General features: G+C 40.1%; 1 protein-coding gene across 1 annotated transcript; it reads left to right on the top strand.

Annotated features, from left to right (window-relative positions):
* Nucleotides 1-995: 995 nt before the first annotated feature.
* On the top strand, nucleotides 996-8,978 carry LOC117126637. Its single transcript, XM_033275204.1, has one exon. It carries the CDS (start codon nucleotides 6,123-6,125, stop codon nucleotides 8,976-8,978), a length of 2,856 nt encoding a protein of 951 aa, XP_033131095.1. The 5' UTR covers nucleotides 996-6,122.
* The last annotated feature ends 8,032 nt before the right edge of the window (nucleotides 8,979-17,010 follow it).

Here is a 17,010-nt window from a genome sequence, read left to right as displayed (position 1 = left end):
GTAAGCAATGGATTCATATTTGTATATCGACATGTGAAGCTAATAATTTCGCACTATAAGAGAATCGATCTCTGGCCTCGGCCAACATGACAATTCGTAGACTAATAAACATTTTTTTTTTGTAAAAATGAGTATTGACTAGCTCTCGCATTTTTAGAAAACTAAAAAATATTTATTCAAAAATCTTTTTTATTCTAAGCATAATCATATCATTAACTAAGAGGAAATTAAAAATTGTTCTCTTCTTTGTCAAAAAATAATAATTTAAAACTGTTATTTCAAAAGAAAACAATAGAAAACTGTTTACATAAAATTATTCAACAACAGAAAAGTTATTTACATAAAATCTATCTAGGCGTTGCTGCATACATGCAAAACACTAATCCGCCATTACTAGCTTACGTTGCGTTTTCTTTTTTGTAACACTACTAGCTTACGTTGCACGGAAGCTTCATCGGACGTCCGCTTCCCGCTTCGGAACCGGAATCGGAATCGGAACCTTGTGGAAGCTTGCGGAATCTCGCTTCCAAAACGTTTCTAAAATATTCTCTTTAAAAACTTGTTGGAAGCTTACGATTCCGTTTTAGAATCACGCTTCCGTATTTAAAAAAATGCAATGTATATCAATAAAATATAAAACCATAGTTTTAATCTATATAAAATAAAAAAATCAATAGTAATGAATATTGAGTTATAAATATACAAATATTAAAAATAATACTATAAATTATGTTTATGCATTGAGATTTTTTATTAAAGATATAGCACAAGTTGAAATATATTGTGTCAATTATTTATGAAGTATTAAAAATAATTAATATAACATTTTTTGTAAACTTCATTTATGTGTATTTTTACAGTTTTAATATAAAATAATTTCAAAATTATTATAAATGAATAAATGCATTATTTCAAATTTAAATCATAAATTTTTAGTCCTAATTTTTTTAAAATTAATATATATATATATATATATATATATATATATATATATATTTATTTATATATGGATATACGCTTCCAACACGTACCCGCTTCCTAATATTTTAAAAAATCTCGCTTTTGCGCTTCTTTACGCTTCCGCTTCCACGTACCCGCTTCCGTTTCGATGTAACATAGGCTTACGTTACTTATTTCAAAATATATATATGTATGCATGGATCGTTCGTCAAAGAAGATTCGCTCTCCCCAATTTTGTGCAAATTAAAATATATTTTTTAAATATTGTAGTAATCTAGCGGCTCTTATGATTATAAATAAACCTGCTCTATACGTATCTGGTCAATGACCCACAACAACCGACTTGTTAAAAAACTTTACACGGTTTACAAAAAAATTGTCATTAAACCATCTATACTTCTTGACTAATAATTTTTTTGTTTTTTTTACAGTAAAATGTTAAACATATCCATATAGAGTGACAAAAAAATGTGATTTAATAGTTTCCCATAACATGTGAATAGAATTCTAAATGTGGTGACATTCCAGTTTTTCCTTTACCACTTGATCACGAACTTCCGGTCAATATAATTTTTTTGGTTATAGTAAGAAATACAATTTAGATTTGTTTGCAATGATAAGTTTCACATTTTTTTTTCTCTTATGACTCAAATTAATAGCACTAACATGAATTCCACAATAATCAAATTCATTAAAGCCAGTTCGACAGAAATCTAAATTCACAACGTAACCGACCTAACACAACACTATAGTAGTAATTTAGTGGCTCCTATGATATAAATAAACCTCTAGCTACGTACCCGGTCAATAACCCGACAACAAGCGATTTGTTACAAAACATTACACGACTAACAGAATTTTAATATCACCCAACTATCTATATATATTTTATACTAATAAAAGTATTTTGAGAAAGAGTATAATAACCAAAACTGAGATTTATTTACCATGAGAAGTTTCAGCTTTTCTCTCATGATATATATTTTTTTTTGGTCAACTGGAGTTCATTAGTAAAATAAAACGCGTTTAAGTGTTACAATGGTTTGGGCCAGAATGCAAGTAGGCTTTGGCATGTAAGTTTACAAGCCCATTACACTCTTTTTTGATGAAAGAAAAGCTACAAGAAATAAAAGAAAAAAGCGAGATCGTAGAGATATCCGAGAGCATTCCGTAGAGTTCGGTCGGATGTCGGCCTGATGAGAGAGCTCCGATGAGCACTTGAGAGTGACCGTAGCCAGATATGGGTGATGTTGAAATCGACAGCTTGGAGAAGAGCGTTCCTAATGGCGATCGCTTCTGCCATTACTGCCGAAGAGATATGATCCTGGTAGATCGATCCCCGCTTCAGCTCTAGCCCTTCCCTGTCTGTGAAGATCCATGCCATACCCGCTTTGCCCGATTTTCAGGCGGCGTCAGTGTTACATCGATTTCTCCCATGATATATACACATATACAGACTCTTCGACAAAAGGATATTTATATACATATATATATATATATATTTTTTTTTTTTTTAGTAAGAAGACTCGAAAATAATAGCACTAACATAAATTCCGCACAAAAAATCTAAATCACAACGGAAACGACCTAACACAACATTATTGTAGCTCATGAAAGCTAATACTATATTGTTAATTCATGTATTACAAAGAAATAAAAAGGTGGGAATCGATAAGAATACAATTCATACAACTCATGGTGATGGTGATGGCATTGTGGGGTATTTAGTTGTAAAGTTATGACTCAAAACACGCTTTGGATTTTTATATTTATTTATTTTATGTATTAATGATGGATCCTCATGTGCTTCGTATCCTCCCTCGACTCACCTCCATTATTACTTCTTTTATTTCCTTCTCATCTTTTTCATTATTATTTGTCATCTATTCATTCCCCACACACGAATAAGAACTCTGCCTAAAGTCTAAGAAATTAAAAGAACTAGTAAAATAGTCTAAATTTCATTCGCTAAATGCAGATTCTTTATATTTCTGAAAGATGAATTAATGCATAGAGTGAATAGATAGATATGCAGATAGCTTTTAAAAGGAAGAAAAGAAGTTCTGATTAAATCTATCTCGCTAGCATTTTTGACATATGTTATGTCTAGCTTCCTATTTCCATTGGAGATATGTGAAAACTTCGCAAGTGCCATCGCACAATTTGGTGGAGTTCAAACCCACTAAAAAAAGAATTCATTTGGCAAAATGAGAAAAAGTATGTTTGCGAAGGAAGGAGAGTGAGATTGGTTTCCGTATGATTCATGAGTTTAACATGGCTTTATTAGCAAAACAACTATGAAGACTACTCCAATACCCTGATTAACTAGTTTCCCGAGTCTTATGGAGAATATACTACCAATGGAGTTTGCCTTTGCGAGTAAACTCTATAAGCAGCCCATCCTATGTGTGGACTAGCATTTCAGCTGCACGGAAACTACTGCTATTGTGAATCAGACAGAAGTTTCATTCTGGATATGAAGTCAAGGTGTGGGAAGACCCGTGGATTCTTACGACACCAACGAGGCCGGCTATCCCTTTAGCTCCAATTTTTTACCTAAACATGAGAGTTAGTGACCTTATTGATCAGGTAACGAAGGAATGGAATGTTGGTCTATTGGAAGATTATGTTAGCCCTGCAGATATACCACTTATAAGGAGTTTGACCATAAGTTCAACTCTTCGCCGCCGTGATACATTATGTTGGTCATATACAAAGAAAGGTCATTACACAGTTAAATCTGGATATTGAATAGCTCATAATTTATTAAAACCTCAGGAAGAAAATAAGGTACTGGAGCCAAGTATTACCAAGCTCCAAACCTTTTCTTGGAAGGTAAAAACACCTAAAAATATATGTCATTTTATTTGGCAATTGATAACATGTCATGTCGCTGTAACGAGGAACTTTGATGGCGTAATATGATGTGCAATAATTATTGTCCACGATGTGGAGACCTAGAAGAATCAGTAACTCATGCCATATTCGAATGTATGTCTACTCTACAAGTTTGGTCCATATCAGCGACCCCAACAAGTCCAGATATCTTTTCGGTATCGAGTACTTATGTTGATATAGACTATCTCTTTTGGAGGAAAACAACATTGTTGAACCTGAATTAGACATGGATCCTTATCCTTGGATAATTTGGTACATTTGGAAGGCCCGTAATGACAAGCTCTTTAGGGGGATAGATAGAGATCCATTGGAGTTAGTTCGTTATGCAGAGAGTGAATGTCAAGCCTGGTTTAATGCAAATGAGATGGTGCCACCAAATGTACAAGATCACAACAGTGAGGAACCTCAATTTTTAAACTTGAGCAATATTTGCATGATAGATGTGGATGTGGATGAGTATGGATGGACAGCATGGAAAGGCTTAACTTATGGGGGCACGAAACCACTTTCGACGTGAATCACCGTTGCATTCAGAAGTAGAAGCACTGCAATTGGCGATGGAGAATATGCTTCAACATTCAACATGCCAGAGCTTTGGGACAGATTGTAAGGATCTGATTGATATGATCAAGGAGCCTCGTGCATTACCGAGCTTTGCAACATAATTAGAAAGGAATGACACTCTGCAGATATGCTTCCCGGACTTCAAGATCACCTATGTTTCACAAGCGCAAAATCAGATTTCAGACTCTCTAACTAGGTGATGCACCTCAGATCATGGAGCAGTTCGTTGGACAAGTCCAACATGAAGATCAGAACAGTCCGAGATATTCAACAGAGGTTCATCCGGACGACCGTACCAAACGCACTGACCGGGCCGTGTACCGGATCGACCCGCGTACGTCCGGAATGGAGCTTCGTTTGGATCCACGTCCAGACGATCGATCTGACCGTACTGAAGCTCGGCTACCCCGACCAACTCGTCAAGTTAGGAAGATCGATCAAGCCAAACTCTCATCCGAACGCACCGATTTCGAATCAGACCGCAGCTTCTCATTTCTGACCCGACTGGCTCTTACCGCGGGCACTGCCGAACGTACCGCCGAACGTTCTGAAGATCCGACTTACCAGTTTGATCCGATTCTTCAGTTTGATCATCTGAGCTTCTCAAGGGGAAGGATACTTAAGCTCTCTGAAGATATTGGACACATTTGGAACACATCAGTTCATGAGTTTCCTTCATCCGATCATGCAGACCGTCCGGACCATGTACTGCTCCTTACCGCGGGACATGCATCCAGATTCATCGAATCTGGACAAGAGTAGGCAAAGGGTTCACTTTGGCCAGTCAACATAATTTTCTGTGTATTGACCAGATCTGGTCTTTGTTATATTTTCTATGTCTTATTTTCACACAAAATGATTTATTTCATTTTGACTAAAACTTGTATAAGTACTCCATCATTTCTGAATAAAGATTATCGATTTTTCCCTTCAAAACTTCTTAAGTTTTCTCTCTTTGTTCATTGCAAAGAACTTGTTCTTAGTTTACTTAGGTGTGGTTAGCATCCGAGCAAACACCTTGTCTAATCGGACCGGTGAGTCACATCCGGCGATCTAGTCAAGTCAGTCTCCACAACGGACCTGTGAGTCACATCAGGCGTTGTTCAGACTTGGAAATATCGAAGGCCTTCCGCATCCTTCGTGAGATCCCTCGATCCATCACTTCTCCATCCGGAGATCCTATCAAATACCGTACCGGCTGAGTGTTCCGATCTAAGGGTCTATCAAAGTGGTATCAGAGCCACTCAACCGGTATCATCTTCTCATTCCATCTTCTCATCTACCATCTTCTTCATCTAAAAAGTTCTTCTTCTATCTATCTTGAACCCGGGCCACTCATTACCACCATATAAAAAAAAAAAAAAAGAAAAGAAACAGTATAAAAAAAAAAAAAGAAAGATTGTGGTGGTGGTGGAAGAGAAAGCCTGCTGGCTGAAGAGTAATCCGGCCTTTGAGTTGGTTAAGGCGGGTTCCCCTTGTAATCTCTTATCTACCTTCTCTTGTGACCCTTGTTTGATTGGATCTGACCCACTGAGTATCTTTGGACTTGTCTTTCTCTGAACTTTGAGAACAAACCAAAATCTTGTGTGAACCACTTCAAATCTTTGAGAGAAACACGTGAGTGGGAGAGGAAACAAACACTTGAGAGTGTGAGGTATTTGTTACCCTAACGTTTATTGTTGAGAATTTCAGGAAGAACCATGAGCAGTGAGGAAGAACGGAACCGTCCCGGAAATTCTGTAGCCGGACTCTCAAACCTCCAAATGAGGGCTTTAAACGATACTTTTACTAACCTTATGAATGCAGGACTTGAGCAGATCCATCAAAGGTTAGATGAGATTCAGGAGAGCCAACAAACCAGATCTAGAACCGGAACCAGACGAGCTCAACCTAGACGGAACAGCCAATCCGATCTAGAAATCTTTGACGAAGATACCAACGATGATCAATCCATCAACCGACCCAGGAGAGGACATAGAAACCGAAACCCAGGTGAAGTCAATCCTTTTGCTAGAGCTGAACGAAATGAAAATGGGTTGGGTGCTTTGAAATTGAAAATTCCAAGCTTTGAAGGAAAGAATGATCCTGATGTCTTTTTAGAATGGGAAAGGAAAATTGAACTGGTTTTTGATTGTCAAAACTTGTCTGATATTAGGAAGGTTAGGTTAGCAGCTTCTGAATTTTCTGGCTATGCTATTAACTGGTATGACCGAGTTGTGACTCACAGGAGGAGAACAGGTGAAGCACCAGTGGAGACTTGGTTGGGGCTTATTACGCTTATGCGGAAACGCTTCGTACCGGACCATTACCAACGCGACCTACACCACAAACTCAGGAGGCTACTTCAGGGAACAAAGTCGGTTGAGGACTACCATCAGGAAATGGAGACTTTGATGCTTAAGGCTGATGTGGATGAACCTGTAGACGCAACCATGGCTAGATTCCTCACTGGACTCAACCGGGACATCCAAGACCGCATGGAACTTCAGGATTATAGTGACTTGGAACAGATGCTACACAAGGCTATCCTGATTGAGCAGCAAGTCAAAAGGAAAGGACTCTCCAAATCCACCTTCCCTTCAAAATCACCTTTTCCATCTAAGCCTAGCTACCAAGACAAAGGTAAGTATCCTGCCACAACAAATACTGCTTTGAAAACTGATGTTCCTACTCGTGTGGATAAAGGAAAAGCAGTGGAAAACCCCAGCAGAACAAGAGACATAAGGTGTTTCAAGTGTCAGGGCCTCGGACACTATGCCAACAAATGTCCAAACCAGCGGGTGATGGTTCTTTTGGAAAATGGTGATGTAGAATCCGAGGAGGACAAAGAGGAAAAAGAGGACCTTGGTCCCATTTTTGATGAGGAAGAAGAGCCCTTTGATTACCCAGCCAGTGGACCACTTCTTGTTACAAGAAAGCTCTTGGAGGAACCGATCTTAGAGGACGAAATTGAGGAAGTAATTGATGAGTTCTGTTCCTCGTTTGTTAAAGAAACAGGACCGGTCTACGACGAGGACAATCTCAGCTTTCCAGCTACTGGTCCTCTTCTTGTCACTAGACGATCCTTAAGTGTTCAGCCTAAAACCGACGAGAAGGAACAAAGGGAGAATCTCTTTCACTCTAGATGTTTTGTTTCTTCTAAAGTTTGCTCTTTGATTATAGATGGTGGCAGCTGTACCAACGTGGCTAGTGATACCTTGGTGAAGAAACTTGGACTTGTTACTCGTCCACTTGCCAAACCTTTCAGGTTGGAATGGTTGAATGAGGACGGAGAGCAATACGTCAAGGAACAGGTGACTGTTCCGATCACTATCGAACGGTACGAGGATGAGGTCGTGTGTAACGTCCTTCCCATGGACGCTTGTCACATTCTTTTGGGTCGACCTTGGCAGTTCGACAAGAAGGCCGTCCATGATGGCTACACAAACCGCCACTCCTTTGAACACAATGGAAAGAAAATCACCTTGGTTCCCCTTTCTCCCTTAGAAGTTCACCAAGATCAAATCCAACTTAAGAAGGGACGAGAACAAGACTCCAAACCTGAGGCATCAGCAAGAAATTCCAACTTCTACATCAAACAAGGTCAGGTAAGAAAAACCCTTGCCACCAAAAAGCCATTCCTTTTGCTTGTTTATAAGGAATCTCTTATGGCCTCATCTTCTTCTCACCTTGCACCGGACATTCCGAGTGATTTGAAAGGATTATTGCAGGAGTTTTCTGATGTATTTCCTGAAGAAAATCCAAAAGGATTGCCTCCAATCCGTGGCATTGAACATCAGATCGATCTCGTTCCAGGCGCGTCCTTGCCAAACCGACCAGCGTACCGCACTAACCCCGTCGAGACCAAGGAACTCCAAAAGCAGATTGATGATCTTCTTGACAAAGGATACATCCGAGAAAGCCTCAGCCCATGTGCTGTACCTGTCCTACTCGTGCCAAAGAAAGATGGGTCGTGGAGGATGTGTGTGGACTGTCGGGCCATAAACAACATCACGGTAAAGTATCGCCATCCCATCCCTCGTCTTGATGACATGCTTGATGAACTTCATGGTGCTTGTGTCTTTTCTAAGATAGACTTGAAAAGTGGATACCACCAGATTAGAATGAAAGAGGGAGATGAATGGAAAACGGCCTTTAAAACAAAACTAGGATTGTATGAATGGTTAGTTATGCCTTTTGGTTTGACTAATGCACCTAGTACTTTCATGCGTCTGATGAACCATGTGTTGAGATCCTTTATTGGTCATTTCGTTGTTGTGTATTTTGATGATATTCTTGTTTATAGCAAAAACCATGAGGAACATCAAAGGCATTTGAGAGCCGTTCTTGAAGTCCTTAGGGACGAACGTTTGTTTGCTAACCTTGGAAAGTGTTCTTTTGGTACAGATCAAGTTGTTTTCCTAGGTTTTGTTGTAGGAAAAGATGGCCTGAAGGTTGATGAAGAAAAGGTCAAAGCCATCCGCGACTGGCCCATTCCTAAGTCCGTAAGTGAGGTTCGAAGCTTCATGGCCTTGCTGGTTTCTATCGACGGTTCGTCCAAGACTTCAGTTCTATAGCCGCTCCTCTCACTGAGGTTATCAAGAAGAATGTGGGTTTCAAGTGGGAACAACCTCAGCAGGAAGCTTTCCAAATCCTAAAAGAGAAGTTAACTCAAGCCCCTCTTCTTGCTTTACCCGATTTTTCTAAAACTTTTGAGATTGAGTGTGATGCTTCCGGAGTGGGTATTGGTGCTGTTCTTATGCAGGATAGGAAACCCATCGCATACTTTAGTGAAAAACTTGGAGGAGCTACCTTGAATTACCCAACCTACGACCAGGAGCTTTATGCTTTGGTGAGAGCACTTCAAACTTGGCAGCACTACCTTTGGCCCAAGGAATTCGTCATTCATACCGACCATCAGTCCCTGAAACATTTGAAGGGACAACAGAAGCTTAACAAGCGCCATGCTCGTTGGGTTGAATTCATTGAGACATTTCCATACGTGATCAAGTATAAACAAGGTAAGGAAAATGTTGTGGCCGATGCCTTGTCACGCAGGTATGTTCTCCTTTCAGCTCTTGAGACCAAACTTCTTGGATTTGAATTTATCAAAGAGATTTATGCATCTGATCCGGATTTCAAAGAGGTTTTCAAAAAGAGTTCCAAAACTGCTTATGGGAAGTATTATCAGGTTGCTGGTTTCTTGTTTTATGATAACCGCTTGTGTGTTCCCCAATGTTCTTTGAGGGAGTTGTTTGTCAGGGAAGCACACGGAGGTGGCTTGATGGGACACTTTGGTGTGAAGAAAACCTACAAGGTTGTGTTCGATCATTTCTATTGGCCGGGTCTCATGAAAGATGTTGAGAGGATTTGCAGTCGATGTGTTGTGTGCAAAAAGTCTAAATCCAAAGTCTTGAACCAAGGTTTGTATACAGCTCTACCCATCCCTTCTCATCCATGGGTAGACATTTCTATGGACTTTGTACTTGGATTGCCGCGATCCAAGTCAGGTAAGGATTCCATCTTTGTTGTGGTTGATAGATTTTCAAAGATGTCTCATTTCATTGCATGCCATAAGACTGATGATGCTACTCACATTGCTGAACTGTTCTTTAGAGAAGTGGTTAGGTTGCATGGAATGCCTAAGACTATCGTTTCAGATAGAGATGCTAAGTTCCTTAGCTACTTTTGGAAAACTTTGTGGTCTAAATTAGGCACTAAATTGATGTTCTCTACTACTTGTCATCCTCAAACTGATGGACAAACTGAGGTTGTGAACCGTTCACTATCTGCCTTGCTTAGGTCTTTGATAAAGAAAAACTTGAAAACTTGGGAAGAATGTTTGCCGCATGTGGAATTTGCTTATAACCATTCTATGCATTCAGCTACTCAGTTTTCACCTTTTGAGGTTGTGTATGGGTTTAATCCTCTTTCTCCACTTGATCTTTTACCTCTTCCTTTGAGTGAACGTGTTAGCACAGATGGCAAGAAGAAGGCGGACACAATAAAGAAGATGCATGAACGGGTCCGAGCTAACATCATGGCCAGAACAGAAAGGTACACTCGACAAGCCAACAAGAAACGTAAGGAGGTCGTTTTTGAAGAAGGAGATTTGGTTTGGGTTCACTTGAGGAAGGAACGTTTTCCGGAAGAAAGAAAATCTAAGCTCATGCCCCGTGTGGACGGACCATTTCAGATCATCAGAAAAATCAGTGACAATGCGTATCAATTGGATCTGAAAGGTAATTATGATATCTCTTCAAGCTTCAACGTTTCTGATTTATCTCCTTTTCTTGCAGATGTTCCGGATTTGTGGACAAATCCTCTTAAAGGAGGAGGGAATGATGCACCTCAGATCATGGAGCAGTTCGTTGGACAAGTCCAACATGAAGATCAGAACAGTCCGAGATATTCAACAGAGGTTCATCCGGACGACCGTACCAAACGCACTGACCGGGCCGTGTACCGGATCGACCCGCGTACGTCCGGAATGGAGCTTCGTTTGGATCCACGTCCAGACGATCGATCTGACCGTACTGAAGCTCGGCTACCCCGACCAACTCGTCAAGTTAGGAAGATCGATCAAGCCAAACTCTCATCCGAACGCACCGATTTCGAATCAGACCGCAGCTTCTCATTTCTGACCCGACTGGCTCTTACCGCGGGCACTGCCGAACGTACCGCCGAACGTTCTGAAGATCCGACTTACCAGTTTGATCCGATTCTTCAGTTTGATCATCTGAGCTTCTCAAGGGGAAGGATACTTAAGCTCTCTGAAGATATTGGACACATTTGGAACACATCAGTTCATGAGTTTCCTTCATCCGATCATGCAGACCGTCCGGACCATGTACTGCTCCTTACCGCGGGACATGCATCCAGATTCATCGAATCTGGACAAGAGTAGGCAAAGGGTTCACTTTGGCCAGTCAACATAATTTTCTGTGTATTGACCAGATCTGGTCTTTGTTATATTTTCTATGTCTTATTTTCACACAAAATGATTTATTTCATTTTGACTAAAACTTGTATAAGTACTCCATCATTTCTGAATAAAGATTATCGATTTTTCCCTTCAAAACTTCTTAAGTTTTCTCTCTTTGTTCATTGCAAAGAACTTGTTCTTAGTTTACTTAGGTGTGGTTAGCATCCGAGCAAACACCTTGTCTAATCGGACCGGTGAGTCACATCCGGCGATCTAGTCAAGTCAGTCTCCACAACGGACCTGTGAGTCACATCAGGCGTTGTTCAGACTTGGAAATATCGAAGGCCATCCGCATCCTTCGTGAGATCCCTCGATCCATCACTTCTCCATCCGGAGATCCTATCAAATACCGTACCGGCTGAGTGTTCCGATCTAAGGGTCTATCACTAGGACTACTAGTTTTTTTCATAGGGAAATTTATTTTATTGGTTTTTCTATTCCGGTTTGGTTACCAAGACCACCTCAAGTTTGAGTAATAGAATAGCAGTTCGTTGTCAAAAAAAAAAACCCTCAAACCATTAATACAATGCCACGACTCCCCTACCAATATTCCGCCTCTAAAACTCAATTTACATCTCTCATTTATTGTAAATATCCGGAATCTTGTGACAGAGTGGTAAGAAGACATAAACATGAGATACCAACACATTTAAGGTTGATTTATGATGTAGCATACATCGTTAACCTCTTACGATTTAGTTTTGGTTTCCTTGTTTCCCTTTTTTATTTGGTTTGCTTTTAATTTGTTTGAGATAAAGATTAATTGATCCAATTTCTATTAAGTTTAGGTCATTATTTTAGCTATATATAGTATTATATTGGCTTTGTGAGAGATACACTTTGTGAGAGAAACACAAATTTACGGTTTTGTTTTAAAACAATTCTTGAATCCTTACTTCTGGATATTTTCTAAGAATTCAACAGACTTAAAGATACTATGATAACAGGCATTATTAGAATTCAATGTTACCTTCGCGTTATCGGTTACTAACTTCCACTCAGTCATTTGGTATCAGAGCCCTTTTTATTACGATTCCAGTCGTGATTATCGATTTTTGGTTTCAATGGCACTTTGCAACAGTTTTCAAGACAATATGAGACGAACGATGGCTGAAGCAATTCAGGCCGGAGTGCAAGATGTCTTCGCCGCCATTGTTGCACATGCCGCTCCACGCCATCGTCAATACCGCAACAACAATCCACTATTTTATGAACGAGACGATGACATCGAAGATGAGGAAAATCCTTTTGGTGATGACCTTCAACAACTTCATCAACGCCGACCTAACCGGAACAACGATGATGCACGATGGACTTCGGGTTTAAAAATTGATATCCTCGAGTTCAATGGACGATCGCAACCGGAGGAGCTACTCGATTGGTTTGTCACCGTCAATGAGTTCATAGAATTCAAAGACGTTCCAGAACAAAAAAGGTGCCTCTTGTCACAACTCGTTTTTGTGGACATGCCACTTCATGGTGGAATCAACTCAAACTTTCACGAACTCGTCGTGGGAAGGAGAAAATAACCTCATCGGATAAGCTTAAGAAACTTATGCACAAATTTTTTGTTTCGTATAACTTTGAGTGTCTATTTTTCCAAAGGTTTCATAACCTAAGACAAGGATCGCTGTCCGTCAAAGAGTATTCAAACGAAATCTATCAGATGATCATACGGGTTGATGTTCATGATTCAGAAGATCAACTGGTGGCATGTTTTATTGCAGGCTTACTCCCTCAGATGTAAGACATGCTTCATCAATTTGATCCTTGCTCTGTCTCACAAGCACGTCAAAGAGCCCTACTGATCGTGCAACATAAGCACTTGAACACTAATCAATGGTCCACCAACTAACGACCTCACAACATGATGATCACGACGAGACCAAAACATCTACATGACGCGATACAACAATGACATCCAATGCAGGACAACGAAACAAAAACAAGTCCACAGAACAAAGAACAGCTGCAACCGACCATCTCAACCTAATGCTCTTTGTTGTATCACGTGTGGGGAACGTGGACACCTTTAGACAGCATGCCCTACATATGGACGTCGAAGCTTGCTTGCAAGTGATAAAGACGTCGTGGGCGATCCCATCTATGATAACTATGGTGAACAAATTGACGATGTAGAAGAAGAACAAGTTGACGGCGATACTGACACACTACTCATGCTACGAAGGAATTGTCTTGCTCCAAAAGCAAGTGAGGAATGGCAGGGATGTCCTTGTTCAGCTCCACTTGTACGGTGAAAGGCAATTTGTCGATTTGTAGTGGATTCAGGTTGTTCTGAGAATGTAGTCTCGGAAGAAGCAGTGCACAAACTAGCCTTAATACCCGAGACACATGCTCATCCCTATCGGCTTTTATGGATGCAAACCGGGGCATGCGTTTTTGTCTCTCAACGAGCATTGTTCTCACTCTCTATTGTATCATTCTAAAAGAATTTTGTATATTGTGACATAGCTCCGATGGATGTATCCCATATCATTCGTGGACGTCCGTGGCAGTTTGATAAAGAAGTGATTCACAATGGTAAACTCAACCCATTCTTTCATGTTTTAGGAGCGCAAGATTACATTGCTTCTATCACCCGATGCTGATCACGTCAATCCCGATGACAAACAACAAATGGCGTCAAAGAAAAGTCTTATGATAATTTCAAAATCTTAATTTGAAGAAGAACTATGTGTGGCATGCCTAATCTTTCTTTAGTCGCAATGGATGCTAGCCACACGCATACCAACGAAATACCTAGTGAGTTAGCAATAGTTGTTGGCGACTTTCCAGATCTGTTTCCTGACAACCTACTGGAGGGATTACCAACTCTTCAGGACATACAATACGACATTGACCTCGTTTCCAATGCAGTCTTACCAAACCGAGCGCATTATCGAAAGAGTCCGAAGAACATGAAAAGCTACGACACCGAGTTGAAGAGCTACTACTCAAAGGATATGTACGGGAATGTCTAAGTCCATGTGTAGTCCCAGCTCTCCTAATCCCAAGAAGGATAAAACATGGCGCATGTGTGTGGATAGCCGAGTAATAAATAAGATTAAAACTCGATACTGGTTTCCTATACCACACTTGAATGATTTTTTGGATCAAATCGAAAAAGCTACTATCTTTACGAAACCAGATCTAAATAGTGGCTATCAGTAGATTCAAATTCGCCTGGGAGATGAGTGGAAAACAGCATTCAAGACTCGTGTGGGCTTATTTGAATAGCTTGTCATGCCATTCGGTTTTTCCAATGCTCCTAGTACGTTTATGTGTGTCGTGAATCAAGCTCTTCGTTCATCGGCAAGTGTGTGGTCGTATACTTCGATGACATCCTCATCTTCAGGAACTCAATACACTATCATCTACAACATCTACGGAACGTGTTATTAGTCATGCGACGAGAAAAATTGTACATTTCCCAACATAAGTGTGAGTTCGGTGTAGCGAGAAGATGGCTGGAGCACGGGCCCGTTACAACACTTATGACATCAAATTTTATGCAATCGTCTAAGCTATTAAGCATTGACATCATTATATCGCCCATAAGGAGTTTGTTTTGTTCACTGATCACGTGGCCTTGAAATATTTAGGCACGCAAGACAAACTTTCTTCTCGGCACGCTTCATGGATAGCCTACTTGCAACAATTCACTTTTGTGATCAAGCACCAGGCGGGTAAACTGAACAAAGTCACATACGCTTTGAGTCTCCGCCATGCGCTAGTTTCTACGCTCTGGGTTAGTGTCACGGGTTTTGAATGTTTTGCGGAGTTATATCCTTCAGATTCTTTCTTTTCATCAATTTGGATGGACCTTAATCATGGTACGTTATGCATATTCGTTTGTCGGGTTTGTCTTTAAAGACAACCGCTTGTGAGTACCCGATGTAGTTTCAGGTTGCAGATTGTTAAAGAGCTTCATGACGAGGGACATGTCAGCTGCGATAGGACACTTAAACTCGTGACTGACTCGTACTTCTGGCCGACGTTACAAAGATAAGTTGATAGGTTTGTGGCTCACTGCACAACGTGTCTACGGAGCAAGGCAACACCTCCAATGCTGGCATGTACTTACCATTGCCAATTCCAATGCAGCCTTGGAGCGATATCAGTATGGACTTTGTTCTAGGACTTCCAAGAACGCAACAGGGAAATGATTCAATTTTTGTAGCTGTTGATCTTTTCTCAATGATTGCTCATTTTATTCCCTGCAAGAAAACTATAGATGTGGTGCAAGTCGTCAGCTATTCTTTCGGGAAATTTATCGTTTACATGGGCTTCTGGTTTTCATTGTTTCCGATCGAGATTCGAGGTTCATCAGTCATTTTTGATGTTCCCTCTGGACATTGTTCAAAACGAGTTTGAATATGAGCTTTGCTTATCATCCTTAAGCCGATGGGCAAACCGAAGTCATTAATGGGGGCTTGGGTAATATGTTACGGTGATTGGTTGGTGATAACTTGCAGTCATGGGACTCGCTTTTATGCCAAGCCGAGTTCGCTCATAACCATTCCCATAATTGGAGTCTTGGTTACTGTTTAAAGTGGTGTACGAGTAATTCCTTGCGGGCTTTTAGCGTCGGCGACGATGCCGCGACCGGGAGAGTTTCATGGTCGAGCTTTGGAGCTTGTTGATGAGTTAATTGATATCCACACCCGAGCTCGAGACAATTCAGAAGGCACAGCGATCAAATACAAGAGAGATGCTGACAAACATCGACGGTAAGTTCATTTTCTGGTTGGTGATCAGTTATGGTCGGTCTTGACTAAGGAACGCTTTCCAACATGTCAATAAAATAAGTTCAAGCCGCGGAAGATTGGACCGGTTCCAATGATTGAGAAGATAAATGCGAACGCTTACTGTCTTCTTCTTCCGTCCCATATTCATACAGATGATGTGTTCAATGTCAAGCACCTCTTCAAGTATGAACCAGACGATGCATTTCTATCTGGATTCGTGGACGAATCTCTCGCACGGGAGGGGACCTAATGTAGCATACAACGTTAACCCATACGCTTTGGTTTTGGTTTTAGTTTCCTTGTTTCCTTTTTCTATTTGGTTTGTTTTTAATTTGTTTGAGATAAAGATCAATTGATCCAATCTCTGTTAAGTTTAGGTCTTTATTTTAGCTATATATATTATCATCTCGGCTTTTGTTTTAAAACATTTCTTGAATCTTTACTTCTGGGTGTTCTATAAAAATTTAACGGACTTAAGAAAATTAAGATAACGCCCATTCTCAGAATTCAATGTTACCTTCGTGTTATCGGTTATTGACGGTTACTTCCGCTCTGTCAATTTACCTGCTGTGCAAAACCTGTTAAATTATTCGTTGACATCTATAAATATATGAGTTTATGCTTTCGACCTATGTATATATTGGAGAAAGGGTCTATTTATAGAATACATTTTCATTTGAGAATTAGTTTGAGGCCGTTGATAAGTTCAAGATATTCTTAGGTTAATCAGGAAAAAAAATGTTATACGTGTATAGAGTTCTAGTATATTTTACCTGTTTAGATCTTCTAGGCTTTATACCTTTTTCCTACCATGTGCTAGAAGTCTAGAATTCTATAGCGCCTAGTTATTTTTTCCCTTTTAACTCATATTTCTCT

The sequence above is a fragment of the Brassica rapa genome, chromosome A07, assembly GCF_000309985.2.
Source record: "Brassica rapa cultivar Chiifu-401-42 chromosome A07, CAAS_Brap_v3.01, whole genome shotgun sequence".
In the NCBI taxonomy this organism is placed as follows: domain Eukaryota; kingdom Viridiplantae; phylum Streptophyta; class Magnoliopsida; order Brassicales; family Brassicaceae; genus Brassica; species Brassica rapa.
Note: the sequence above shows the minus strand (reverse complement) of the source record. Positions and strands in the feature narration are given on the sequence as shown.

Coding starts and splice junctions, on each gene's coding strand:
- LOC117126637 (XM_033275204.1), top strand. CDS start 6,123: ATGAGCAGTGAGGAAGAACGGAACCGTCCCGGAAATTCTGTAGCCGGA.